Source organism: Gopherus flavomarginatus, chromosome 3 (genome assembly GCF_025201925.1).
Source record: "Gopherus flavomarginatus isolate rGopFla2 chromosome 3, rGopFla2.mat.asm, whole genome shotgun sequence".
Classification (NCBI taxonomy): domain Eukaryota; kingdom Metazoa; phylum Chordata; order Testudines; family Testudinidae; genus Gopherus; species Gopherus flavomarginatus.
Genome location: NC_066619.1, coordinates 212,633,033 through 212,661,014, shown reverse-complemented (window position 1 = coordinate 212,661,014; position 27,982 = coordinate 212,633,033). Strand labels below are relative to the sequence as shown.

The following is a 27,982-nucleotide window of genomic DNA, read 5'->3' as shown; positions in this document are numbered from 1 at the left end:
TATGCCTTTCATTCCCGAGTCTTGCTCTGCCTTGCTGCGGAGTAAGTATGAGAAGCATACTCCTGCCCCTTCTCAAGAGAACAAAATTTTTACTCGATATGAGTCAGAAAGCAGATAAACTAAGAGAAAGGAGCAAGAAATGTCTCATGAAGAGCAACTTGCTTGAATCCTGAACTTCTGGATCTTTGTCCCTCCTGCATTCAGTACTCAGAACTATCATGGAAGAATCCCTGAACTATCAGCTGTACCTGGGTCTTCCATTTCTAAATCAGATGAGTCTTTTTTGATTATGCCGTCTGTCCTCTCTGAATATCAAATCCTATAGTCACATTTGCAGCAAAGTCTGTTAGCTCTCCTGTTTTCAGAGATTCCGTTTTTAAGACCGAAAGGGACCGTTCTTATAATTTAGTCTGACCACAGCATAAAACAGGCTGTAGACTTTTCCTGGCTTAATTCCTTTTGCAAATCCAATAGCTATGGTTGAACTAGAGCATATCTGTTAGAAAAACATCCAATTTTGATTTTAAAATTTCCAGTGATGGAGAATCCATAACAGCCCCTTTAAGTTGTTTCAATGGTTAATTACCCTCTCTTAAAAATTTGCACATTATTTCTAGTCTCAGTTTGTATATCTTCAACTTTCAGCCATTGAGTCTTTTTATACCTTTGTCTGACAGATTGAAGAGGCCGCTATTTTAAATTTTCTGTTCCCTATTTATGTAGACTGTGATTAAGTTATCCCATAACCTTCTCTTTGACAAGTTGTGACATATCAGGGTACAATCCAGACTAATGAGTAGCTGTATCACCCCTGCCTTGTAACCTACAGTGCCCTTTACAATGTCTTGCTGCTGTGGCCCCCAACCATGACTGTTCACAAACAGCCTCCAGCATGTATGTCACTCCCAACTATGCTTGTGAGTGTTCTGCAGCCAGCCAGCCACACCTTGGCTCTTACCAGCCTTAAAAATTATCACAGGGTGACCCCAACACACTCTCAGTTCCATATTTTCCCCAAAAAACGTAAGGCCTTATGAGTCAGGGTCAGTGCAATAATATACCCTTGGACAAATGGGGGCATGGCTCTGGATCACTCAGCTCAGCAGGGCTGTCAGTCCAATTCTGGGTTTCCAGGAATCTGGAAACTCCATCTGTTCTCAGGTCTATCAGAGGGTTGGTAATGGAATTTAGGCCCACCCACTCCTCTGGGTTCCAGTTCAGGGCCCTCAAGCTAGACAAGGAGAGTGAGCATTCGCCAACTCTGACAGTGCCCTGAGCTCCTTTCTACTTTCCCTCAGGCCTCTGTGGGCTCTTCAATCTGTTGGCCACTTTTCGGGGTTGTTGTCCCTGGGCATATCTCTAGCACAGGTGTTCCTTTTTCCAGTTTGCTCACTCCTCCTCTGTTAGCCTCCCCACTCTTCTGGTTCCCAGCCCTTTTATTCTCCCAGCTGCTGTCAGACTGCTGATCAGCAGTGGCCAGCAGTGCCTATATTAACACCTTGGTTGCTGGGCTAGCATGTGGTACATACACTCCATGGTAGTACTGTACTGCCCAGCCCACTCCTGGACCATACAAATATATTAAGTCCATTATTCCTTTAAGGGAATAATATGCCCACAATTTGTTACTCCAAATGACATTACCCAGCACTTCAGTTTGAGCACACTGGATTAGATAATAAAATAAGTTTATTAACTGCGAAGAGAGAGATTTTAAGTAAAAGTAATGAGGCATAAAAGTGAGAAATAGTTACAAGAAAAATAAAGATAAAACATTTACTGGTGCCAAGCTTAAGAAACTATATAGATTCAAAGCAAAGTTTTCTAATTACATGCTTTCAGCAGTCTTACTGACCAAAGTCTTTAGGTCAGGACCTCTCCCACAGAGTCCAGTGGCTGCTTTCTTTGTCTCTTCAGGTGCAGTGAATGTGATGAGCAAGGAAAGAAAAAGAGGTGCCTAGGGATGTTTGTCCCTCCTTTTTATAGTTTCAGTCCCCCTCTTGAAAAAAATTGCAGCTGAGATCCAGGTCTCATTCCCTGCCGTTTTTTTCACCTGTTTGAACTTCCTTTGTCTTCCCTTCCTGCTTGATGTCTCTGTTTACTGCTTAAGTGCAAATTTAGGCAAGCACATATTCCTTGGTTTAGGACAGACTGGTATACCAGCTTCTATTTGGGCAAGGCTATGGGGTTTGGAACATGTGTTAATAATACCATACAGGAGGATCTTTTAACTTCACGTACAGTGTTGCGACACATATTTTACCAGGACAGTACTGACCAGCAGATTATGAGTTTTCAAATGATACCTACAGGCATACCTTGTACAAAGATTATAGTAGCATATAGAATGTGAATACAGGATATATTCCACCATACAAGCTAAACAAATTCAACTCCTTGCATCTCTCATTGTAAGGCATGTTTTCCAATCCTTTACTTATTCTTATGGCTCTTCTCTGAATCCTCTCCAGTTTTTCAACATCTTTGAATTGTGAACATCAGAACTGGACACAGTATTCCAATGGTAGTTGCACCTGCGCCAAATACAGAGGTAATATAACCTCCCTACTCTTATCTGATATTTCTTTGTTTGTACTTCCAAGGACCTCATTAGTTCTTTTGGCCATAGCGTTGCACTGAGAGCTCATGTTCAGTTTATTATCCAACATGATCCTCCAGTCTTTTTAAGTCAGTGCTTCCCATGATAGCACCCCGCCCCCCATTCTGTAAGTATGGTCTTCATTCTTTGTTGCTAAAGGTAAGATATTATATTTGGCCATATTGAAACACAAATTGCTGATTGTTGAGATCCAGATCGTGTCGAACCAGTGTCTGTCCTCTTCATTATTTACCAGTCCCCAATCTTTGTATCATTTGCAAATTTTACCAGTAATAATGTTCTTTTAACTACTTCTGTTCTATTCTATGAAGATTCTTACTCCACTCTCATCATTGTAGTATCTGAGCACCTTTCAGTAGTGCATAAAGTTACATGATTAATATATGTCATGCTTTTGTTCTCTCATCTGTTCTCCCAGAGGGAGATGTGTATTCAGTGGAGGGTTTTTGTTTTGGGAATATTTTTGTATTCTGTCGTATTATAAGATGATAATATATAGATAGATATAGATATATGGGCTGTCAATCACAGTTAACTCACAGTGAACCCAAAACAAAGTAACTCAATTAAAAAAATTAATCCCGATTAGTCACTTTTTATCGCACTGTTAAACAATAATAGAATACCATTTATTTAAATATTTTTGATGTTTTCTACATTTTCAAATATAATGGTTTCAGTTACAACACAGAATACAATGTGTACAGAGCTCACTTTATATTATTTTTATTACAAATATTTGCACTGTACAAAAGATCAATAATAGAATCATAGGACTGGAAGGGACCTCAAGAGGTCATCTAATCCAGTCCCCTGCACTCATGGCAGGACTAAGTATTATCTAGACTAGAGGTCCCCAACACGGTGCCCATGGGTGCCCTGGCGGATATCTAAATGCACCTGCGTCCTGGCCAGCGGTCGAACATCTGCCAAAATGCTGCCAAATTTCATCAGCATTTCGACGGCGACACCTCTGGATGACACCGCTTGCCTCCAACAAGCAAATTTCGGTTGCGTTTCGGCAGATGCTCGACCACCGCCATGGTCCTTCGTCTGGCGTCCACCAGACAAAAAGTTTGGGGACCGCTGATCTAGACCATTCCTGACAGGTGTTTATCTAACCTGCTCTTAAAAAGTCTCCAATGATAAATATTCTATAACCGTCCTAGGCAATTTATTCCAGTGCTTAATCTGGCAGTTAGGAAGTTTTTCCTAATATCCAACCTAAACCTCCCTTGCTGCAATTTAAGCCCATTGCTTCTTGTCCTATCCTCAGAGGTTAAGAATAATTTTTCTCTCTCCTCTTTGTAACAACCTTTTATGTGCTTGAAAACTCTTATGTCCCCTCTCAGTCTTCTCTTGTCCAGACTAAACAAACCCAATTTTTTCCATCTTCCCTCATAGGTCATGTTTTCTAGACCTTTAAGCATTTTTGTTGCTCTTCTCTGGACTCTCTCCAAGTTGTCCACATCTTTCCTGAAATGTGGCACCCAGAACTGGACACAGTACTCCAGTTGAGGCCTAATCAGCACAGAGTAGAGTGGAAGAATTGTCTTGTGCCTTGCTTACAAAACATCTGCTAATACATCCCAGAATAACTGGGTTTTTTTGCAACAGCATTACACTGTTGACTCATATTTAGCTTGTTGTCGACTATGACCTCCATATCTCTTTCCGCAGTACTCCTTCATAGGCAGTCATTTCCCATTTTGAATGTAAAGAAATAGTATTTTTTCAGTTCATCTCATACATGTACTGTAGTGCAATCTCTTTATCGTGGAAATGCACCTTACAAGTGTAGATTTTTTTTTGTTACATAACTTCACTCGAAAACAAAACAATGTAAAACTTTAGTGCCTACAAATCCACTCAGTCCTACTTCTTGTTAAGCCAGTTGCTAAAACAGCAAGTTTGTTTACATTTCCTGGGAACAATGCTGCCCACTTCTTATTTACACTGTCACCTACAAGTGAGAACAAGTGTTTGAATGGCATTTTTGTAGCTGGCATTGCAAGGTGCCAAATATGCTAAACATTCATGTGTCCCTTCATGTTTTGGCCACCATTTCAGAAGAGGTTATGTGAAAATAATAATTCTACATTTGTAAGTTGCATTTTCATTATTGTACTACCGTACATGTATGAGGTGAGTTGAAAAATACTATTTTTTGTTAATTTTTTTTACAGGGCAAATATTTGTAATAAAAATAATATAAAGTGAGCACTGTACACTGTTGTTTAACAGTGCAATTAAAACTGTGATTATCTTTTAAAATCAAATTAATTTAGAAAGTGAGGTCAAAGACACGCGGACAGTGATGAAGTTTGTGGAGGCCCTTTTTTCCATAGTCTTGGGCCAGCCTCCAAAATAGCTCAGTCTCCTTCGCAGATAATCTTTCCGCTTGTAGTTGAGAGTTCAGTTTTGCCAGAAAGAGTGTAGTTGTCAACCATAATATTCATCCCAGAGCTTTAGTCGATCTTTTAGGCACCCTTTGCCCACTCCATAAAGTACCTTGAAGATAGGGACTGTGGTCTTGAACTTGCTTAATTATTCTATGGGAAACCAGTGTGGGAAGTGGGGGACAAGTTTGATGTGTACACGGTAGCTAGTGTTGCTGAGAGGAGACTACAGCATTCTGTAGCAGTTGGAGTTTCGTGAGTTGTGAAGACGCCATACCCACATTGCTGTAGTTCAGCTGAGAGGCAACAAAGGTGCAAATAACTGAGGCCACATCATCATTTGGAAGGATGGGATTGAGTCTTCTAGCCACCTGGAGATGGTAGAAATGCTATTAGGTGAGATTTTAGAATTAATTCACTTTAATCCAAGAGCATTCCTAAACTACAGACTGAATTTTTTGATTGTGGCTCAACCAAAGGAGACTGCACTGTGGCTGTGAACTTTTTGCTCAGCCCACAAGCGTAAACTCTGTCTTGCACAGGTTGACTCAGGTCATTGATGATAACATTGCTGATCCCTGTGGGACCCTACTAGAAACACACCAACTCAATAATGACTCCCCATTTAGAAGTACATTTTGAGAGCTGTCAGCCAGTTTTTAAATCCATTTCATATGTGCCTTGCTGATTTTGTATCATTCCAGTTTCTTAATCAAAATATTTTTACCAAATCAAATGCCTTATCAAAGTTTTTAGTATACTACATCAACACTATTATCGACCAATTAAATAGTCTCATCTAAAATTATACCAATTTAGTTTGACAAGATTTCTTTTCCTTAAACATAGACTAGTTGACATGAGTTATATTACCCTCCTTTAATTCTTTATTAACCAAGTTCCATGTCATCTGTTGCATTGTTTGCCTGGAATTGAAGTCAGGCTGATAAGCCTATAATTAAGTGGGATAATCCTGATGATCTTTTTAAAATATTGATACATTAGCTTTGTTCCAGTCCTCTGGAACTTCCCCAGTGTTCCAAGACTTATTAAAAATCAACTATAACAGTCCAGAGAGCTTATTGGCCTGCTCTTTTAGAACTCTTGGATGCAAGTTATCTAGTCCTGCTGATGTAAATATGTCTAACATTAGTAGTTTTGTCTCTAGTCCATGCCCTGTACTCTGAGGAAGGTTCTTTCAGTTGTTAGAGACATCTTGATATGGAAGACAGTGCTAGTGAGTACAGACAATACAACAGTAGTTGTCTAGCTCAGATAAGGCGCACTTACTGTGCATTTTCTGTCTTTGGATCCAGCTTTCTCTTATCGACCATAAAAAAATGTATCTTCTGAGACAAAACATTACACAGAGAATTTAAGTAACTGTACAGTCAGTACTGCAGAGCAGTTCTTCCAAGAGAGAAATCCAGATCCAGATATAGATGTCTCTTCTTAGATTTGTTAGTATCTTTTTTTAATTCCATGCTGCCTTACTATTGCACCTACTGCCACTCCCTGCGAGCTATTCCAGAACATGCCTTTATAATTTTCGGGCTTTTTATTCTTCTCTGTCTCTCCTTCACAAAGGTACCTGTAAGAACTGTCAGACAAAGTCAGTACCATAATCATCTGTACCATGCAAGATGAGACATTGCAGATGTCCACTAGTAGGTCTTGTTTCTGGCTCAGGTACCCAATCTCAAAAAGAAGTGTGTGATTCAACATTGTGATTTCAAGAAACTTGTCAGAGTTCTGTCTTAAGGTTTTTTCCTCTTTCATAACCAGTATTCTTCTTTATTCCATGAGATCCAGTAACGCCATGTTTGTTGCCAAACATGCAAGTCACTTTATTTTGCTGTTGGTGAAAGTCATTAAAACTACCCAGTTTCTTTAGTTATATTGGAGTTTCTTCAAAAATGCCTGACAAAGGACTTGGCATCAATACCCATAAGAGTTAAACCACAGCAGAAAGTGTAGCCCAGATAGGGACTTATTGTGTAGCCCATTATTGGTTCACAACCTCTACTGGTTCTTTCTTTTTGACCAGGTTCCTGATTAGTCAAGGCATGTAATTCCTATAGGGAATCTGAATTTATTCTCTGCTGTCTGCTTCGAAGTCCTGGGCTTTATGTACTGAAGTCTGTTGACTCTTACTGTTCTTTTTCTTGTTATCTTATTTTCAGTAAGAAGAAACTGTGAGCTGGCAGCTTTGTTCTTTTTATGTATACAAACTGCAGTCTTGTGGCCCTTGTATTCTTTTACTGTAGATGATGATAGACACTTCTTCACGTCAACCAGCCTATGATCACAGAGTGCACAGTAGTTCTTTGAAAATTCCCCTTTCTCTCCGGCTTCTTAACCTCCTGTCTTATTTGTAATAGTGTGCTAGACAGATCCCTAACAATTCCAGATGGCTGTTTTGGAGTTGCATAAGGTAGATTTTGTATCTATAATTGACGTCTATGTATCTCTGGACTGATGAGTCTGAAAGTACCCTCCCTGGTATCTTGGATAATATTAACATTAATGATAGGAGCAGTTGGTTCTTGACATTGATAACCTGTTAAGCAATCCTGGCTTAATTTCTTTTTTTGTATTTAGAAGTGGGAACTTGCTCACTGATTCTTATTTATTGATTTTTAAGGCTCTCCCTTTAACTTTCCTCTTTGATTCTGAATACCATGGAAATTGCTTGGGAATCTGAATGCAACAGGGAGTCTTTAATCCCAAAACTTTTGCTACACTTTGGTGTTTCTGGCTATCATCTCTGATGACCATAAACAACTCAGTAATTTCAAGCTTGTGTTTCTGTACCTCTGATACGTTACTTGAAGGCGGTGGCTATTGTTTTAGCTATGGACTAACCCAAAGATTCCAAAAGGTTTAGTTCACTTTAATACAGCTCCTTTTATGTTAAAACAAACTAAGCTGAGAAGAAAAAGGAGGAGGAACTGAAGAGTGAGAACAGGAAGTCCCAACCAACTCCTCCAAGTAACAAGAGTGTCTGTCTTTAAAGAATCTGTGAAACAATATATCTATCGTATATCTTTGGGGACTAATGGAGAAAAAGTTAGTCTTGTTCCATCCCCTATGGGACAAGAGGCGCTGTTTTTTTCTAGGGAGGGTATGACAAGCCCTCTTGGTTGAACTGGAGAGCCAGTGGCTCCAGGACAAATCTGAGAGAGGTCCTGGAGCTAAGGACCCCGTGGATCTTGTAGCTGTGCTCATGTTTAAGGCCTACTAGGATTGAGTGGTTGCACTCCTGTCTTGGAAGGTGATACACACATATGGTCCAAAGAATGTCAAGACTGCTATTCTTATTCCCTTTGTAATACTCCAGTTGTGGATGCTGTTTTGATCAAAGCCAAAAGTTCTATGAATTGTGAAATTTATGACTTTGGGCTAAAATCCTTAGAGATAAGCGTTAGGAATGAGACCATTTTCAAATTGCAGTAATGGCTGCATGCATTGTAAACTACTTGTACTGCATGGGCAAACTTTAATTTTATATTTACAAGACCTGTAATTTCACTGTTTCTGAAAGAAATTCAGAATATGTTTTTTAAGAAGTTGTACCTGGAATGATAATTCAACAGGAGTTCTCTCTTTCCACACTAACAGCAACAAAATAATAATTTAGGTGTAATTTGTATAGTATAACTTCTAATAGTAGAAAGATACTTGCCATGGTTTTCACTGAAAAATGCAGATGGTTAACAGGTGTTTTGAAGGAGGTAATTTGCACTAGTAGAGTGAGAGAATTCCATTCAGAAGTAGCAGAGGAAGAGAAATGTACTGTGACACCGTCATATTGGTTGCCTCATGATCATTCTGCCTTTAGATTTTGGTATAAGACTGAAACTACATTGGTGGGTTTGGGCAATGATTTCCTATCCCGCAGTGTCAATGCTGCTGCCTTTTGATACTGCTGAATGTGAAGTGATGTTAACAAGTGTACAGTAAAGAGTAGCACATTGTTTTACTTTGGAGGACTCTGAGGGAAATCAGGGATATTTGTTAGCCCAAAGGGAGAACTGCAGGATTCTATCCTGGTCACACACACAGCTTGTGTGATTGAATATGAAGCTGTCTGGTAAGGAAGCAAGGACTGTCATGTTTTAGTGTGCTAATGACATTTAGCTCTGTATCTCCTTCATGTCGAACCTGCCAATTCAATGGTACAAATAACTCTGCAGGAGGGGGCATAAATAAAATGCTAGCTGTCTGACATTTAGGCTTTATAAAAAGAAGATAATTTCAGTAGGCTGGGGAAAACAATGAGAAGTGATGAGGGATTATATCAGTGTGGCTTTTGTTAGTAGTTCAGTTCATAGTTTAGGAATTTTCTTAGACCTGAACCTGAATTAATTAACCTTCTGGGCATGATGCAAGGCACATGTTTTTCCAGACATTGTGGCAGGTGATGATCAGAGGGATGATTGTACATATTATTGTTACTTTGCTATTACGTCTTTTTTAATTTTTTGATGTTTAAGCTGATTATTGATCTTTAGTAGATAGAGGTAGAGAAGCAGGTTTCTTGCATCTGAATTTTAACATTATTTATGAGAGCCTAGAACACAGGAGGGATGCCTATATGGAATTTTTAACCTGAAGTAAATAAAATAGCACATAATTTTAGCTATTTTGCAACAGAATGAGGTGGGGGGTACTTTTTAAAATTCAAACCCCTTCAATTTATGGTAAATGCTTTTTTAAAATGCTGTTTTCTACAGTCAGAAGTGCATTCCGTGGCTGGAAAGTGATAATGCAGTCACAGAGAGCACTATTTTTTTCCTTTTTGAATTTCATTAGGCAAAAATTACTTTTTAACCAGAATAAAAGGTTTTACTACTTCACTTATTTTTATCCTTTTTTGTTTGAAATATTGAATGTAGGAACTGTCAGACTTGGCTTGAACTGGAGGCAGATTTGTCTCTCACTATCTCCAAGAGAAGTCTGAATGCCAAAATTTCTGAAAATTTGGCTAAAGCGTTTGGATCTAGTTTATTAAGTTGGAGCAGAGCAATTTGTGGAGCATTTTTTGTCTACAGTCAATCAGGTATTCTGTTTAGATTTCCAAGTACTTGCCAAGTCTCATGAAGTTTAATTGAGTTGCAGCTCGCTGCAGGTTTTATCCCCATAGGACTAGACAATGGCGAAGACAGCATAACAACCTGAATTGAACAGAATAAAATGTTGTGGGGAATTGTACTTTAAAAAAATAAGAACTCTCTTTATGACATGTATTTATGTAAAATACATCTCCAAGAAGGATACACATTTTAGAAGATAATTAAAGTGTAAACTGGTGGTGCCTGCATATTATGTGTAAATATATGTTGCATATTTTCAGGATTAATTTCCAAGGACTTATAGTTGACCTCTCTCATATAGGATAGACATAAGAGGATCTTGTGTTTTTGTTGGCTGTTGCGAATACTAGTTTACATTATTAGTATTGTTACTATTACTATGGTGTTTGTATTACCATAGTGCTTAGGGGCCCCAATCCTGGACCAGGACTCCATTGGCTAGGCACTGCATAAATCACAGGGCTTTCCATCTTAAGTATAAGACAAGAAACAACAAATGGAGGCAGAAAGGGGAGTACAAGGAAACAAAGAGGCCAGGTATACACTCCAGAGCTAATGTGAGCATAGCTCCATAGGCTGTCTACGCTTACAGCAGCATGTAGAGAGTACAGGAGTTGCGAGAACCTTTCCCTGCTGCTGGAGCCTTTCTCCGCTGCCACCCCACTACCAGAGCCTTTCCTTGCTGCCAGAGCCTTTCAGTGTGGCAGGGAAAGGCTCCAGCAGTGGGGCGGTGGTGGGATATTACATTGCTAAAAATATGTGTAGATGTTTGATGTACTCCTTAGGCTTGTAGAGGCCTATGTAGGATTTATTGCCTAAGGTTCAAGCATATAGGGCACTCTACTTATCTATTCTGAGCCATGCCTCAGCATCAACACTGTTATTTACACCCATGCAAGCTGGGCATTCAATATCTGTACTCTACACTCCACCATAAGTCTAGATTTACCTTCAGTTTAAGGCAAGAAACAACAGATGGAGACAAAGGGGATACAAGGAAACAATAAGGCCATGTCCATACTCCAGAGCCTATGCTGGCGTAGCCCTCTATTGTAGATACTGTGTTTTCTGACAGATAGTATTACCATACTGATAGAAAAATATCTCCCCAAATAACATTAGCTATGCTGGCAGAAGCACTCTTCTTTCAGCATAGTTGTGTCTACACTTGGGCTTTTTTAGTGTAGCATGTGCCCGCCACCCCTGTAATCCTTGTCGTGCATCTATGTCAGCGTAACTTTGTAGTATAGACCAGGCCTGAGACAATATTGGTCAGCGTGATATGCAGTTGTGTCAATATGCCAGCAGTCTAACTGTTGTCAAATTTTTGGTAGGCAAACATAATTATAGTTACTTAAGGTGTTGAACTACATTAGTTTCATTTCGTTAACCTTCTTCAGCAAAGTACTTTCCATGGTCTGTTTTTATTTAAAAACAAACAAACAAAGCAGAGATTCTGTACTATGGTACTGGTGTACAATTAAGTATATTAATAGAACAAAAAAAGTACAACAGATATCTCACCATAACACTTCCACGCCAGTGGTATTGTAACATCTGTGGATGTTACAGTTCAAGTGTTAAGAAAGTAACTGAATTTGTACTTTCTAAATGATCTCTTGTCCTTTATATAACTGGACTATAAATAACTTTGTCAACAAAAATAATATAAAGTAGTTCTGTTATCCAGTACCAAACATTTTTTAAAACCTTGGGGTTTTTTTGTTTCACTGGTCTAGAATCCTAAATGGATATTATCTGGCCAATGTAAATAGCTGTTGCTAGCATAGCACATATTACATTCTTCTGGGAGGTCATGTATGTTCTGTCGTGGGTACAGTTGGTTTATTTGGAAATCACAAGGCTGTATATATAATCAGAAGAAGATTTAAGTGAAAATAAGGTATAACTGTTTCGCAACTTACCTTACGGATCACACCATTATTAAACATTTTGGAGGAATAAATTTTAGTTATATTGTGCTTATAAGGCTGGATGATATGTGACCATTTCTGCTAGGTTTTGAAAACTATGAACACATAGTTCATTACTGAATACTGAAAGTGCAAGATTGCGTTTTTTGAAGCTATCTATCTTTTATTAATACATTGAATGCAGTATGGTGATAATCTCACTGTGTGTGGTGCTATGGCATCTTGTATGAATATTTTCTTAGAAAAATGTGAAAGAAGAAACTTAGCAAATCAGTGTGCAGCCAAAAAATCTGTTCGAATGTAATTTTAATTCTGAATGTCATGGTAGCAATTTATATTTATGTGCTGATGCATTGGAGCAGACAGGCATACAATACATTTTGTCAATGTATATTTTTAATTGGAGGTCTTCAAAACTGAATGAACAATGGAATGGTTCAGAAATTTGTTTAGAAATTAAGGGATTGTTTTACAGTAGAGTTGATAGGTGAAAATAGTTTATGCTTTCTGTATCATATACTGGGAGGAGGGGGGCAGGGTTGAAATGAATTCTTACATGGTATGATTCAAAGAGGGTTTTGGGGAGCAGTGCCCCTTTGTGAGCCTGTTTTCCCAAGAGTGACAATACGCAGACTCCTAAAGAATTATCTGAGGTTTTATAGATCAGAAGGTAACAATTACTCTATTGATTTTCAAAAGGAATGGAATCCTGTAGGCAGAACCCCCGTTAGGATCTGCCTGTAAAGGAACTGCAGCTTTTCACTGGTGTGCTTGTTAAAGATTACCAGTCTTGATAATACTGAATTTCAAAAGCTGGCACTTCTAAATAGAAGAATAAATGAAAGTGGCAACAATAGCACAGTGACTGTGGTCTATTATTGTCTTGCTTTTTGTAGCCCACACATCAAAGGGAATTTTCCACTAGAAGGAGCGGTTTTGGGTGAACTGCAGCTGAATTGTGTATTGCGTTTCAGCTTCAGGCTACAAAAACAACCAGGAATTTAAGTCTATTCAGCAGTTGGATGTAAAACCTACCTCTTGGAAGGCTTCTGGATTCTTTTTAAGAATTCTCATGAAAATGTTGTTTGTTATAATTAGAAACAATACTTTCAGCTTCCCCTGTGAAGTTGTTTGCCTGTTTCCTTAACTGGCTATGGTGAATTCAAGATCTTAAACTGGGAAAAGAGAGACTAATCTCGTTATCCAGTTATGGCTTGCTAACTGATGGTAGAATGCTGTGCTCAACTAGTTTACTGTTAAAGATCTTTTTTCAGTATCTTAACACACTCTATTTTCTCTTGCTCTTTTTATTCTTTTAATACTAGAATATGAATCCCCCTCTTCCACCACCACCTCTTTTGTCTGCCACAATCATTGTTTCAACATCTTCAGGGCTGCCTTCTTCGGGAGTAGTACAAAGGCCTGCATCAGGATCAACTGACCAAACCGCACATTTACGGCCACAGTCTCGACCAAGTGTGTAAGTGAAATTGAAATGTGTTACCAGTTGTGAGTTTGAGGAGTGAGCAGAAGGGAGGTGTGAAGGGAAGGAGAAAGAGGAGAAGAAAATATAGTAAGACAAGTCATTTCAGATCTAAACTGGAACATGTTCATGACTCACCAGCTGGCCTGACTCCTGCTAAAATTCCCAGAAAGTGGTGTGTGTAATTAGGAAACAAAAGCAACACAATGGAGTTGATACGTGATCTCCCCTAACAGTCTTCGTGCTGAAGGCTATTTATAGCATAGGTAAATATATAGCATGCTGCTGCGTTGTATTATGTGGATAAAGTACAAATATATGGAAAATTCATCATGTAGAGAGTGAATGTACTTTTCTTTTCCTTGAGTGAGGGATAAGGACTACCTAATTCACAAGTGGCAATGTCCTGAGTGAGTTTCTTCAATGTCATCTACTATAAAAGGAATCAAAAGACCATCCCCATGTAGAATAATTTATGCTAGAACACAGAAGGCGTTGTATCTTGGTTTGCATGTTATATTATCATCTCATTGTCAGGCTGCCTGTGCAGGTTGCAAGTGCAGTTCGACTGAGGATTCTACAGTTAAGTTAATTAGTGGGTGGCAGTTTGGAACGAAGACAGAAAGCTGCTAGCTAGTATTATGTCCTCACTCTTGTAATACAAGAAAATAGGAGTAATATTGCCAGGTGAAAAATATTTTATATATAACATGTGGTCCTGACAACATTTCTCTTCCTGAAAATTTCATTGTATGAGCAATCTGGAAAAGTAGATTATACAGTTGGGGGACAGCACAAATTGCTGGACCGATGGAAGCAGTAAAGGTTTGATATAGGAAGGAAGGGGACAAAAATACCCGCTTCATTTAGTCAGTGCACATAGGACCAATTTTGCCCACACTGAGAAAATGTTGTAAAGCCTCCTTTTTTTCTTCCCTTCTTTTGTCTATCCCTGAGAATGAGAGTGGAAAGGTTCGTTGACTTCCCAGCCAGCGTATGCAGTGATGGGCCCTTTTTCAAAAGGGGGCCTTTGTATTTTTGAAAAATACTACAACCTATTTGTCGGTGTTATTTCCCATGGGTCTGATATAAACACATATATTTTAAAGTAAAAAACAAAAACTAAAAAGCTTGCTCTTCACTTTACCCTGGTGCAGAGCATAGAAGAAAGATGACGAGCAGACAGTTTCTCCCATTCTAAAATGGCAATAAGAAATCCTACAGTACTGGGAAATGTCCCTAATAATATCCAGCACAGAATTGTAGAAGTATCTGTTTTTATTTTCAAAAAGCTAAGTTTGGAAGTTGTAAAATACATCTTTAAAAAAAAAAAAAGGCAGAAAAGGAGAGGGCATAACTGACACTCCTCCCCCCATTCCTCCCCTAGTCATGATTCCAGAGTTGTTACATTAAGCTGTAGCTTCTCAGGAGAAAACAAGTGAGTTTTAAAAGTGAAACAGCAGCCACTCTGTAGGCGTAAGCTTCCAGCAACATAGCACATCTCCCTCCAGCACTTCAATTGCACTGTAGGGACCCAGTTCTCTGATTTAAAAAGAAAAAGTTGATTCAGAAGTATTTTGTTTATTTCTGAATCTGGTCTTTCGTTCCCAAATATTAATACTCACAGAAAGAAAAAAAGTGGTGTGGGAAGGCATGGAGAAGAATTTAATGGCTAGGAAACCCAGAAAAAGAAACTACAGTAAATAACAAAATTTACAATTCATATTTTCAGTTAATTTCTAATGTACATTAATTTTAATAACATACACTAGCAAGGAACACACAACAACTGATTAAAATTTTAACATAATACTTTTCCCTTAATAGCAGTTCTTTTTATAGTTGCCACAAGATGATTGATGGTGTATCATTAGATGGCATGGGCATTTCTTGGGATTATGATATCTCAGCACCTGTCATGCTAAAATCTTTAATTGTTGCCCTTCACTTTGAACTGTTACCCAGTCAGGAAAGTGGAAGACAGTGATTTTGTACCTTTTTATGTTTAAACTACGGCTGTGAAACAATTAAAAAAATTAATTGCAATTAATCATGAGATTAAAAAAAATGAAAATCAGTTTTAATCACACTGTTAATAATACAATAGCATTTATTTAAATATTTTTGGCTATTTTCTACATTTTCAAATCTATTGATTTCAAGTACAACACAGAATACAAAGTGTACAGTGCTCACTTTATATTATTATTTTTTATTACAAATATTAGTACTGTAAAAAAGATCAAAGAAATAGTATATAAATGTAATATATAATGTATATTATATATATAGAGAGAGAGTAAATAAGAAGCGGGCAGAATTATCTCCTATAAAGGTAAACAACTTGTTTGTCTTAGTGACTGGCTGAACAAGTAGGACTGAGTGGACTTGTAGACTCTAAAGTTTTATGTTGTTTTGTTTTTGAGTACAGTTATGTAACAACAAAAAAATCTACCTTTGTAAGTTGCACTTTCACGGTAGAGATTGCAGTACAGTACTCTTATGAGGTGAACTGAAAAATATTTGTTTTTTACAGTGCAAATATTTATTTTAAAAAAGTGAACACTGTACACTTCATATTGTGTGTTGTAACTGAAATCAATAAATTTGAAAATGTAGAAAAACATTCAAAATATTAATAATAATTTAATAAAAAATTTCAGTGGATATTCTATTGCTTAACACTGCGATTAATGGCGATTAATTTTTTTAATTGAGTTAATTTCTTTTGAGCTAATTGAGTTAACTGCGATTGACAGCCTTAGTTTAAACATTAGATAAAGAGAGATTCATGTGCTTTCCTTTCTTCTAGGTATATTGCCATATATCCATACAGTCCTCGAAAAGAGGATGAACTGGAACTGCGAAAGGGGGAGATGTTTTTAGTGTTTGAACGTTGTCAAGATGGCTGGTTCAAAGGAACCTCCATGCATACAAGCAAGATTGGTGTTTTCCCTGGCAATTATGTGGCACCAATCACAAGGTTTGATTTTTCTTTTTAAGCAAGTGTCTGAATAGTTTACTTTGTTTCTAGTTGTTCACCCTGATTTGTATGTTATACTTAAATCTAAAACCATCTAATGATATGAAGGGCATCGCCTTTTAGTAATTACTTATGTTTGGGTTTGTTTTTTTTAAATAATTGAATCAAAGGGCTTTTTAATTTTGGCAGGACGGTGACAAGTGCTTCACAAGCAAAAGTCCCCATGTCTACTGCTGGCCAGACAGCACGAGTGATGACCATGGTCAGTCCTTCCACTGCTGGTGGAATTTCACAGAAACTTCAGGGGAACGGCATGACAGTCCATTCCAATGTGGTCCCAGCTGCTGTGGTTTCTGCGGCACATATCCAAACTAGTCCACAAACCAAGGTTCTTATGCATATGTCGGGGCAAATGACAGTCAACCAGGCTCGCAGTACTGTTAGAACAGGTAAAAAGAACTTGTGCTTCACACCGAACAGTCAGCCTGTGAAATTCACTGATGCAAGAGGTCAGTCAGATAATGTGGATCGATTTTATTTATTTATTTATTTATTTTTTAAGAGGCAGATAATTTCTGAAACTCTAATACACCTTTCTGGAATTGCTTAGTCATTCATTGTGCTCATGAATGCAAGGCAGAAAAACGAATCCAACGTAATACAAAATTTTGGTGCTGCAGAGTCCAGGCCAGGCCCCGTCTCTCCTAAACTACCTGTTGAAGCTTTCATAGCACTTCAGGAGACGTTGCGGGGGTGGGGAGGTGAAGATGGTCTGTTAAAGTGGAGCTATTAAAGTATACATATCATTTAGTGACCATTCCTTTCCTAAGTGAGAGAAAAGACATCTGGCTCCTACCCTAGGTGGAGCTGTATCAGATTTGTGAATCATGTCTGTCTTAGCCAGATGAGAGTGAATTGCTACAGTGTTGACTCAGTCTGCCCAAATTGAAATATAGGGGGAACAGGGGAATCAAGTACTAGATGCTGTGGTTACATAGTGTTGCAAAGGGGTCCCAATAAGTAGCCTGAAAATGTCACTAGTAGCAGAAATACTAGAGCAGATGTTGGCCAATGCAAGTGGTAAAGTATCAGGCTTCGATTAATTCTTCAAGTGGTTGCAGATGTGTATTCCACTCAGGTGTGCTAATCTCTAGCATGCCAGGGCCAGAGAACTTTGACTAGCAGTACACTTAGGGCGTGCCTTCTGGCCCTTCGTAGCCTCTCCCATGGCTATTTAAGGGCAGTGCCACCTTGACCCCTTTCAGTTCCTTCTCACTCCCTGCTGTTTGAGTTGAAGCACTCTGTGTGGTATCTGTCTCATGCTTTACTGTCATGGTGCTTTGCTGTGAGCTTGTGTATTTAGGTAGTTTTAATGTACTCCTGGTATTTAGCTAGTTAGTAGTAATTTAGTTAAGTAGGATTTAGCCTGGTTTGATGCCCTTAGCAGATTTGAAACACTGCCTGTCAATACCATATCCTTATCCTCAGTAGCCTCTTCGGAACCTTTGGGATGTTCTGCAAAGTCCTCATCATGTGCTCAGTCCACGGCAAGGTCACCAGTCCCTTTGGTATTCTCCCCTCTTGAGCCACTTACACTGCAGACAGACTGAGGCTGCTCCCTCTGAACTAGTTCAGCCTAAACCAATTTTACAGGGACGGGTGTTGCTGCAGGAGATGTGATTATCTTCTCTTCCTTCCTTTTCCCCCTCACTGAATGATTCCACAATTATCTTGTGCCAGAAGATTTTAAGTCATATCAAGATATCCTGAGGCCAATAGTTACAGCTTAGAGCATTCAGGCTGAGTTTGTTCAGGAGAACATTCATACGTTGATGATACTTCTCCAGCTGTCAGTTTCAGGAAGAGTAGGTCTCGGTCTCTGTAAATGAAGTGCTTATGGAACCTATGAAGACTTTGTGGCATACTCTAACTCCCTTGCTGCCCACAGTGAAGTGTACTGATGAGAGGTATTGTATCCCTCTGCAGGGTTTCAAGTGCTTTCACTCACATCCAGCCCCTAACTCTCTTGTCTTTACAGCATCAAGCAAGAGGCTGTGACAGGGAAGGTATAAGTCCATGCCTAAAGACAAAGAGGTTAGATTTAATGGGAAGGAAAATTCATTCAGCCGTGTTTTTACAAATGCACATTTCTAATCAGCAAGTGTTATCATCAAAATATAATTTTGTGAATTAGGAGGCTATATCGAAATTTATGGATAAGCTGCTAGAAATCCTCCAGGTAATTGTTTTAAGCTTTCATTGCGGAAGGCCATCTAGTGGCAAAGATGTCACTACAGTCAACACTGGATGTGGTGTACACCACTTCTATGATTATGGCCTCAGCTAGCTCTGGCAAAGTTCCTGAGGTCTAACAAAGCATAGAGGACTTACTTTTTGAAGATAAGTTCTTGTTTTATGAGAAAACAGATGAGTTGTCCGAGTCCTGGTCCTTGTGTGTATTCCGCACATGGATACACATCTGTGCCATGCACCCAAGTCCAGAAATTCTTACAAGCAGTGTCCATTGGCCCACACATGCACAGTAGATCTCCTTGTACTCCTGACCAAGGACATAAGAGGCTGTGCAGTCCTGTGTCTTGCCAGTTCCTTCTTACTGCCACATGGCCTGAGTCAGAGTCCCTGTGTCCGCAGATTTCTGCTGCTTTTTCTCTTGGTAGAATCTGCAAATAGATTTGTAAACAGTTTTATACTTCATAGCTTTTAAAATACTATATAACTGTGTATTATCGTTAGTATGGCTTGTTTTTCCCCATTTTGGGGACTCCTTCCCCATAATCAGGGACTATGCCCAGAGTTCTGGGGTTGAAGAATTGTATCTCTTGCCCTCACGTCTTCTCTGAGAGCAACCATCACCAGGATTGCTTCTGTGGCTTGGATGAGATGCATGTTTCTACTCAGTGCAGTATTTGTGTCTTGTTTCCACCAAGAACGCACAGAGCTTGTGAGTTTTGTCTAAGGAAACACCTTATGAAGAAGGCTGAAGCCCATTCTGAACTGAGCAAGGAGACCCTCTGTACATAGGACCCCACAGACGTGCTGCATCCCTCCAAGCATGAGTTTAAGAGCAGAGTCTGCAGCTCCTAAGCCCAAAGACTCTCTCTCCAAGTCTTCCCGTAAGAGTACAGTGCACTCTCATGGTCGCAAGGACGGAACCCTGTCCTATACTGTCCACAAGAAACGCGATCACTTCATGAGCCTGTCAAAGTCAGGTGAGCCTTTGTGTGTGGATCCTAAGGGACCAGCATGCTGAAAACACCGAAGTTGGAGGGTACAGCATGCAAAAAGAAAACTCCTCTGATTCTGTTGGTGACGCCAGCTCCATAATACAAGGACCATCATCTGCCATTTCGTTTTAAGAGTGCTGGTCTGGATTGTTGTTACTGGCTCGCTCATCTAAGGAACACACTAGCTCTCAAGACATACTGGAACCATTGGTTCTGACCCATCAGAAACCCGCAGCTCCACCCCAGACACTGGGGCATGCAGAGACATATATTACACCAAAGTATATCATCCTTCCTTATCTGCAGCTCAGTCTCTCATCCTTTCCAGCCCAGCCCTCCTGAGGGACATTACAACACCAGAAGATACTACTACTTCAATGTCTCAGGAACTCTCTCATCTCTAACCATTGGGCATGCATGCTCTGGTGCCGATGGCCCCACCATTGGAAGGGGAGCAGTTTTCAGGCTTGGATGAGTCAGAATTTCTTGCCACTCCTCCATCTCCTTGGAGAGAGCTGAGCTCTAACAGGAAGTCAATGAGATCTGGATGCTACCCCTCCAGATGCGACTTCCCTAGGGACCTCTGGTACCTGTTGCCATGGGTTGCCCCACAAATGGCTGTTCTTCTTCGAGTGCTGTCCCTGTGAGTGCTCCACTCTAGGTGATGGTGCGTCCTGGCGCTGTTGATTGGAGATTTTTGGTAGCAGTGCCTGGTTGGGACGCACGCACTCAGTTGGTATCTTCCGTCTCGTTGGAATCTTCCTGAGTGTGTGCGCCCCACACCCTTCTCAGTTCCTTCTCAACCATCCTCGGCCGAAGACGGAACTTGGGGCAGTGCTGCCTTCTCTTCCCTGGTCTCTATAAGAAAGAAATAATTATTAGTTACATCCCAGTTGTTTCCCGTCCTTTAGTATAGTTATATAGTTAGTTAGTTACTTAGTTTAAAAAAAAAAATCTCTCAGGCTTGTCTCCTGTTGAGACACTCTCCTCAGCCATCTCTAATTCATAATGCCAGGAGCTTCAGGATTCAAAAGGTGTATTTCCTGTCAGGAATCCATGCCACGGACAGATGGGTACTCATACTGTGTTAAGTGCCTCGGGGACACCCACGTCCCTGTGAAGTGCCTCCCTTGCGCAAGCCTCAAGTCAAGAGCTGTTCTAGACTTGATTTTAACAAATAGGGAGAAACTCATTGAGAATTTGAAAGTAGAAGGAAGCTTGGGTGAAAGTGATCATGAAATCATAGAGTTTGCAATTCTAAGGAAGAGTAGAAGGGAGTACAGCAAAATAGAGACAATGGATTTCAGGAAGGCGGATTTTGGTAAGCTCAGAGAACTGATAGGTAGGGTCCCATGGGAATCAAGACTGAGGGGAAAAACAACTGAGGAGAGTTGGCAGTTTTTCGAAGGGACACTAATAAGGGCTCAAAAGCAAGCTATTCCGATGGGTAGGAAAGAGAAAATGTGGCAAAAGACCACCTTGGCTTAACCACGAGATCTTGCATGACCTACAAAATAAAAAGGAGTCATATAAAAAATGGAAACTAGGTCAGGTTACAGAGGATGAATATAGGCAAATAACACAGGAATGCAGGGGCAAGATTAGAAAGGCAAAGGCACAAAATGAGCTCAAACTAGCTATGGGAATAAAGGGAAACAAGAAGACTTTTTATCAATACATTAGAAGCAAGAGGAAGACCAAGGACAGGGTAGGCCCACTGCTCAGTGAGGAGGGAGAAACAGTAACAGGAAACTTGGAAATGGCAGAGATGCTTAATGACTTCTTTGTTTCGGTCTTCACTGAAGTCTGAAGGAATGTCTAACTTAGTGAATGCTTATGGGAAGGGGGTAGGTTTAGAAGATAAAATGAAAAAGAGCAAGTTAAAATCACTTAGAAAAGTTAGATGCCTGCAAGTCACCAGGGCCTGAAGAAATGCATCCTAGAATACTCAAGGAGTTAATAGAGGAGGTATCTGAGCCTCTAGCTATTATCTTTGGAAAGTCATGGGAGACGAGAGAGATTCTGGGAGACTGGAAAAGGGCAAATATAGTGCCCATCTATAAAAAGGGAAATAAAAACAACCCAGGAAACTACAGACCAGTTAGTTTAACTTCTGTGCCAGGGAAGATAATGGAGCAAGTAATTAAAGAAATCATCTGCAAACACTTGGAAGGTGGTAAGGTAATAGGGAATAGCCAGCATGGATTTGTAAAGAACAAATCGTGTCAAACCAATCTGATAGCTTTCTTTGATAGGATAATGAGCCTTGTGGATAAGGGAGAAGTGGTGGATGTGGTATACCTAGACTTTAGTAAGGCATTTGATACGGTCTCGCATGATATCCTTATCGATAAACTAGGCAAATACAATTTAGATGGGGCTACTATAAGGTGGGTGCATAACTGGCTGGATAACCGTACTCTGAGAGTAGTTATTAATGGCTCCCAATCCTGCTGGAAAGGTATAACAAGTGGGGTTCCGCAGGGGTCTGTTTTGGGACCAACTCTGTTCAATATCTTCTTCAACGACTTAGATGTTGGCATAGAAAGTACGCTCATTAAGTTTGCAGATGATACCAAACTGGGAGGGATTGCAACTGCTTTGGAGGACAGGGTCAAAATTCAAAATCATCTGGACAAATTGGAGAAATAGTCTGAGGTAAACCAGATGAAGTTCAATAAGGACAAATGCAAAGTGCTCCACTTAGGAAGGAACAATCAGTTTCACACATACAGAATGGGAAGAGACTGTCTAGGAAGGAGTATGGCAGAAAGAGATCTAGGGGTCATAGTGGACCACAAGTTAAATATGAGTCAACAGTGTGATACTGTTGCAAAAAAAGCAAACGTGATTCTGGGATGCATTAACAGTTGTGTTGTAAACAAGACACGAGAAGTCATTCTTCCGCTCTACTCTGCGCTGGTTAGGCCTCAACTGGAGTATTGTGTCCAGTTCTGGGCACCGCATTTCAAGAAAGATGTGGAGAAATTGGAGAGGGTCCAGAAAAGAGCAACAAGAATGATTAAAGGTCTTGAGAACATGACCTATGAAGGAAGGCTGAAAGAATTGGGTTTATTTAGTTTGGAAAAGAGAAGGCTGAGAGGTGACATAGCAACAGTTTTCAGGTATCTAAAAGGGTGTCATCAGGAGGAGGGAGAAAACTTGTTCACCTTAGCCTCTAAGGATAGAACAAGAAGCAATGGGCTTAAACTGCAGCAAGGGAGATTTAGGTTGGACATTAGGAAGAAGTTCCTAACTGTCCACAGGGAGGTTGTGGAATCTCCATCTCTGGAGATATTTAAGAGTAGGTTAGATAAATGTCTATCAGAGATGGTCTAGACAGTATTTGGTCCTGCCATGAGGGCAGGGGACTGGACTCGATGACCTCTCGAGGTCCCTTCCAATCCTAGAGTCTATGAGTCGCGACAGGGATCTGCGGCTCAAAATAATGATGATGGAAAAATCCTTACAGCCGCTTTCGGAGATGGGAAAGGTTAAACCCGCTCCCACACGCTCCCCAGACAGATCAGAACTGGTGGGCAGCGTTGCTTCACCCTCTCTGGAGCGGAGGCAAGAAACAGAACAGTCTCACAGGAGAGACTTTAACAAGGGTAGGAGGTCTCCTGCGAGATCCCTACCCTCTGTGCTGACAGCACCAAAGGCAGGTGCCTCAGCTTTTTCTAATGCCTCAGCCACAGCTCTGACAGAGCGCAGAGGCAGGGACCCGACCTCCCGTGTCAGGAAGGTCCTTGTGGCTCCAGTCCCCTCGGCACTGCAAACGGCTGCGGTGCCGGCAGCACGCTTCTCCTGGGCACCACAAACGGCCGCGGTGCCGGCAGCACGTTTCTCCTAGGCATCACAAATGGCCGCGGTGCTGGCAGCACGCACCTCTCCTCGGCATTGCAAACGGCCGCGGTGCCGGCAGCGCGCTCCTCTCTTTCTCGCAAACGGCTACGATGCCGGCAGCGCGCGCCTCTCCTCTTCATCACAAACGGCCGCGGTGCCCACAGCGCAATCTTCCCCTGCAGGGAGAAGAACGTTAGCCTTGGTGCCATCTTCCACCTGGGCACCAGTAGCAGACCCCCTGCAGGGCACCTCCAAGCAGTCTGCAGCACTACTGTCACTTGCACTTTCTCCTGCTAATGAGCTAGAGCAGGCTCAGCTCAGCCTAGAGAGCAAGAGCAACAGTTTCTCACTCAATGTGACTTTTCAGTGCCGCTTAAGCCTCACTCTCCGCTCCTAGGTACACAGGGCTCATTTTTTTGAACTGCCACTCTCTCCACCTGAACTGGTTTTCACTGATGGTGAACTTGATTTACAGCAACAAGCGGAGTTCTCCCCTCCTGCTTCTCCTCCACAGGCACCTCTGCCACCTCAGGTCACGGCTCAAGGCCACCAGCCTCAGTTTCCCTACTTCGCCCCCTCCATGGGCGACACCTGGGTTTTCCTACCCTATGCGTTGGCCTCAGTGGTACCCTTGGCAACATCCTCCTACTAGTCATCCTCCTTCTGTGCATCAATCTCCTGCTCCGTCCACTTCTAAGGTGCCTGAGCCCCATCTTGAGTATGCAAGTTATGCCATATCCTTAACTCTCCATTAGCCCGGAAGGAGCCCTCCTCCCTCCGCCTCCACGGGCCATGGAAGACTGTAAACAATTTCAAGAACTTTTCAGGAAGGTGGCACTCAGTCAAGATATCCCCTTTCAGGAGGTTCAGGAGATGCAACACAGACTCCTCAGAATCCTTCAACTGTCTGCACCCTCAAAAATCGCGCTCCCTATAAACGAAGCACTCCTGGAGCCGGCTGATACTCTCTGGCAAACCCCAGCGTCTTTAGTACCAACTTGCAAAAAGGCCTAACGTAAATACTATGTCCCTGCTAAGGACGCTGACTTCCTATTTTTTCATCCACCACCGAACTCCCTTGTCATGGATGCAGTTGCACAGAGTACGAAACAGTCACAATATCAACCCACCCTGCAAGACAAGGACCTTAGACGCCTTGACGTCTTGGGCCGTAAAGTTTATATGTCCTCCACACTACAATTCAGAATTGCAAACTATTCTGCTCCCCTCGCCAGTTACGACTTTGATAATTACACTAAACTTTTGAATTTGCCGCCTATATTCCAGAGGATATAAGAGCAGACTTCAAATCAATCCTGACTGAGGGCCAACTGATTTCCAGAATGGCCCTACAGGCATCTCTAGACACGGCAGACACAGCAGCCTGTACAACTGCAACTGCTGTGGTTATGCGCAGATCCTCATGGCTCTCTGCATCTGGCATCCCCAAAGAACTGCAGACCAAAATGGAGGATCTCCCTTTTGATAAGGACAAACTTTCTCCTACCCTCCTACCCTTCCCCGTCCCTCTTTAGGGACCCTTCTCACGACCACTTACTTCGCACAGAAGTGGTGCATCTTCTACAACTAGGTGCAGTGGAACCTGTGCCGACACAAAATCAAGGGACAGGTTTCTACTTCCATTACTTTCTAACTCAGAAAAAGACCGGAGGATGGAGGCCTATACTAGATCTACGCCGACTGAACAAATTCATGAGGATACAAAGAATCAAGATGGTCACACTGGGCCCAGTAATACCTGCACTGGATCAAGGGGACTGGTTCAAAGCCCTCGACCTACAGCTTGCTTACTTTCATATATCAATTCATCCAGCTCACAGACGCTTCCTACGATTCACAATCGGTCATGACCATTTTCAATACAGAGTTCTTCCTTTCGGACCCGCCACAGCACTGAGAGTTTTTTTTCCAAGACTCTAGCCGTGGTTGTGGCTCACCTCCGCAAACATGGGGTCACGCTGTTCCCGTATCTGGATGATTGCCTTATCAAGGGCAACTCCTATGGTGAGACACTTCAAGCTACCCGTTTCGCCATCTCCCTCTTTCACAGCCTAGGCCTCCAAATAAACATCCAAAAATCCACTCTGACACCTAAACAACAGATTGAGTTCATCGGAGCTCATCACGACTCAGTCCAGAGCAGGGCTTCGCTCCCATATCACAGATTCCTCGTTATCACGCAGCTCAAATGCACGCTCTCTATTCGTTCCAGGACACAGGCCAGACTTTGCCTACAGCTCCTTGGTCACATGGCAGCCACCACCTTCGTGGTTCACCACGCCAGGCTACACATGAGATGTCTCCAGGGCTGGCTCAATTCCAATTTCAAACCCAACAGACACACCTTAGGGATGCTGCTAACTCCTCCTGCCAATGTTATACTTCCCAGCATTGGTAAACAAGTCCAGAAAACCTCTGCACAGGAGTTTCCTTCCAGCAATGTTCCCCAACACTTATGCTCACCACGGACGCTTCCCTAATCGGTTGGGGAGCGCACCTAGGGCGGCACAGGGCACAAGGCTGGTGGTCCGCATCAGAGACGCACTTGCACATAAATCTCTTAGAGCTCAGAGCAGTGAGGCCAGCATGCCTTCACTTTCTTCCCCTTATAAAGAACAAATCTCTTTGGGCCTTAAAAGACAGCATAGCATGCATGTACTACCTAAACAGACAAGAGGGAGCCTGATCACATTCCCTTTGCATGGAAGCCATTCAACTATGGAATTGGTGCATACGACATCGAATACAAATCATCACTTCCTACCTACCAGAGTGCCACAGCACTACTGCCAACGCATTCAGCAGGCACTTCCTGACACAACGTGAATGGAAACTGCACCCTGCAGTTCTCCAACAGCTCTTCTTCCTCTGGGGCACCTCGTCAATAGATCTCTTTGCCACAACCCAGAATCGAAAATGTTCCGTTTTGCTCCAGAGCGGGACTCGGTACTGCATCTCTAGGAGATGCATTCCTCATCCCATGGTATAACTCCCTCCTGTACGCCTTCCACCAATCCCTCTGTTACACAGGGTTCTTTGGAAGATTGCGGACGGCAAGGCCTGGGTCATCCTTATTATTGCCTTATTGCCTGGGTCATCCTTATTGCCTTGGCCAAGACAGATGTGGTATCCCTACCTACTTTGCATATCCTCCCGTCACCCACGGGCTCTCCCCAACAGGCCAGACCACATTTCCCAGGACAACGGACGGGTTCTTCACCCCAGCTCCAATAGCTCCACCTCACAACCTGGTTCCTTCATGGTTCCAAACCCATGAACTAGCCTGTTCCGAGCAAGTCCAATATGTCCTCCTGTACAGTAGCAAAGACTTCACTCGTAAAATCTACCTGCAGAAGTGGAAGCGTTTCGCCCCCTGGTGCTCACGTAATCACTTAGCACTCAATAACGTGACCCTCCCTAACATTCTAGACTACCTCCTGAAACTAAACCAGGAAGGACTTTCACTCAGCTCCATCAAAGTGCACCTGGCGGCGCTTACCACCTTCCATGACCTATTAGACAGTTGTTCATTCTTTACCCACTCCACCATAAAACGCTTTCTCACAGGCCTGCAAAATCTCTACCCTGAAATTTACCCAACAGCGGCTGCATGGAATCTTAATCTTGTTCTTCATGCTCTCATGAAACCTCCATCTGAGGCCTTGGCTACCTCCTTTCATCTTCATATGTCCTTAGTTGCCATAACATCAGCAGGGAGAGTTGGTGAAATGAGCGCCCTGATGGCCCACCCTCCCTACACAGTCTTCTCCAAAGACAAAGTCACTTTGAGACCACATTCTAAATTTCTTCCTAAGGTGGTATCGACCTTCGACCTCAACCAACCTATATACTTACCTACTTTCTATCCCAAACTTCACAAGACTCCGCAAGAGGCAACCCTGCATACTCTCGACGTCAGGTGAGCAATCGCCTTTTATTTAGACAGGACCAAACCATTTCGTAAGTCCCCATGACTGTTTGTTTCCATTACTGAAAGATTGAAAGGTATGGCTATCTCTAAACAACCTCTATCCAAGTGGATCTCTGACTGCATCAGATCCTGTTACCATGCGCAAAATCTTCAACCGCCTGAAGGCATTAGAACTCATTCCACTACTCTGACAGACAAGTGCTCATAGAGGTGGATCTCCTGAAGAGAAAGGTCTTTCCTCTATGGGCCTGCAATTCTGTTTTGCTATCAGACTGTTAGCTAAATATAATTTTAACAACTATTCAAGGCTGATGGACTTTAAGGACAAGCTTCCTACTGAGGACAAAGCCCAATTTCAGTCTTTCATAGAGGAGGGTAAGTTAGTAAGATATGGCATCCACAGGACTGACCTCTGGTATAGTCA

General features: G+C 41.6%; 1 protein-coding gene across 2 annotated transcripts in view; it reads left to right on the top strand.

Moving 5' to 3' along the window:
- SH3RF1 (SH3 domain containing ring finger 1) overlaps positions 1-27,982 on the top strand; it is a 166,970-nt gene that overhangs the window by 104,273 nt on the left and 34,715 nt on the right. Inside the window, exons 7-9 of one of the 2 annotated variants that reach the window (XM_050946178.1) lie at positions 13,375-13,529; positions 16,345-16,515; positions 16,705-16,964. In XM_050946178.1, the coding sequence (XP_050802135.1) occupies positions 13,375-13,529; positions 16,345-16,515; positions 16,705-16,964 (586 nt within the window). Of the gene's footprint in view, positions 1-13,374; positions 13,530-16,344; positions 16,516-16,704; positions 17,025-27,982 lie in introns of both variants that reach the window. The other variant, XM_050946177.1, reaches the window with a different exon arrangement.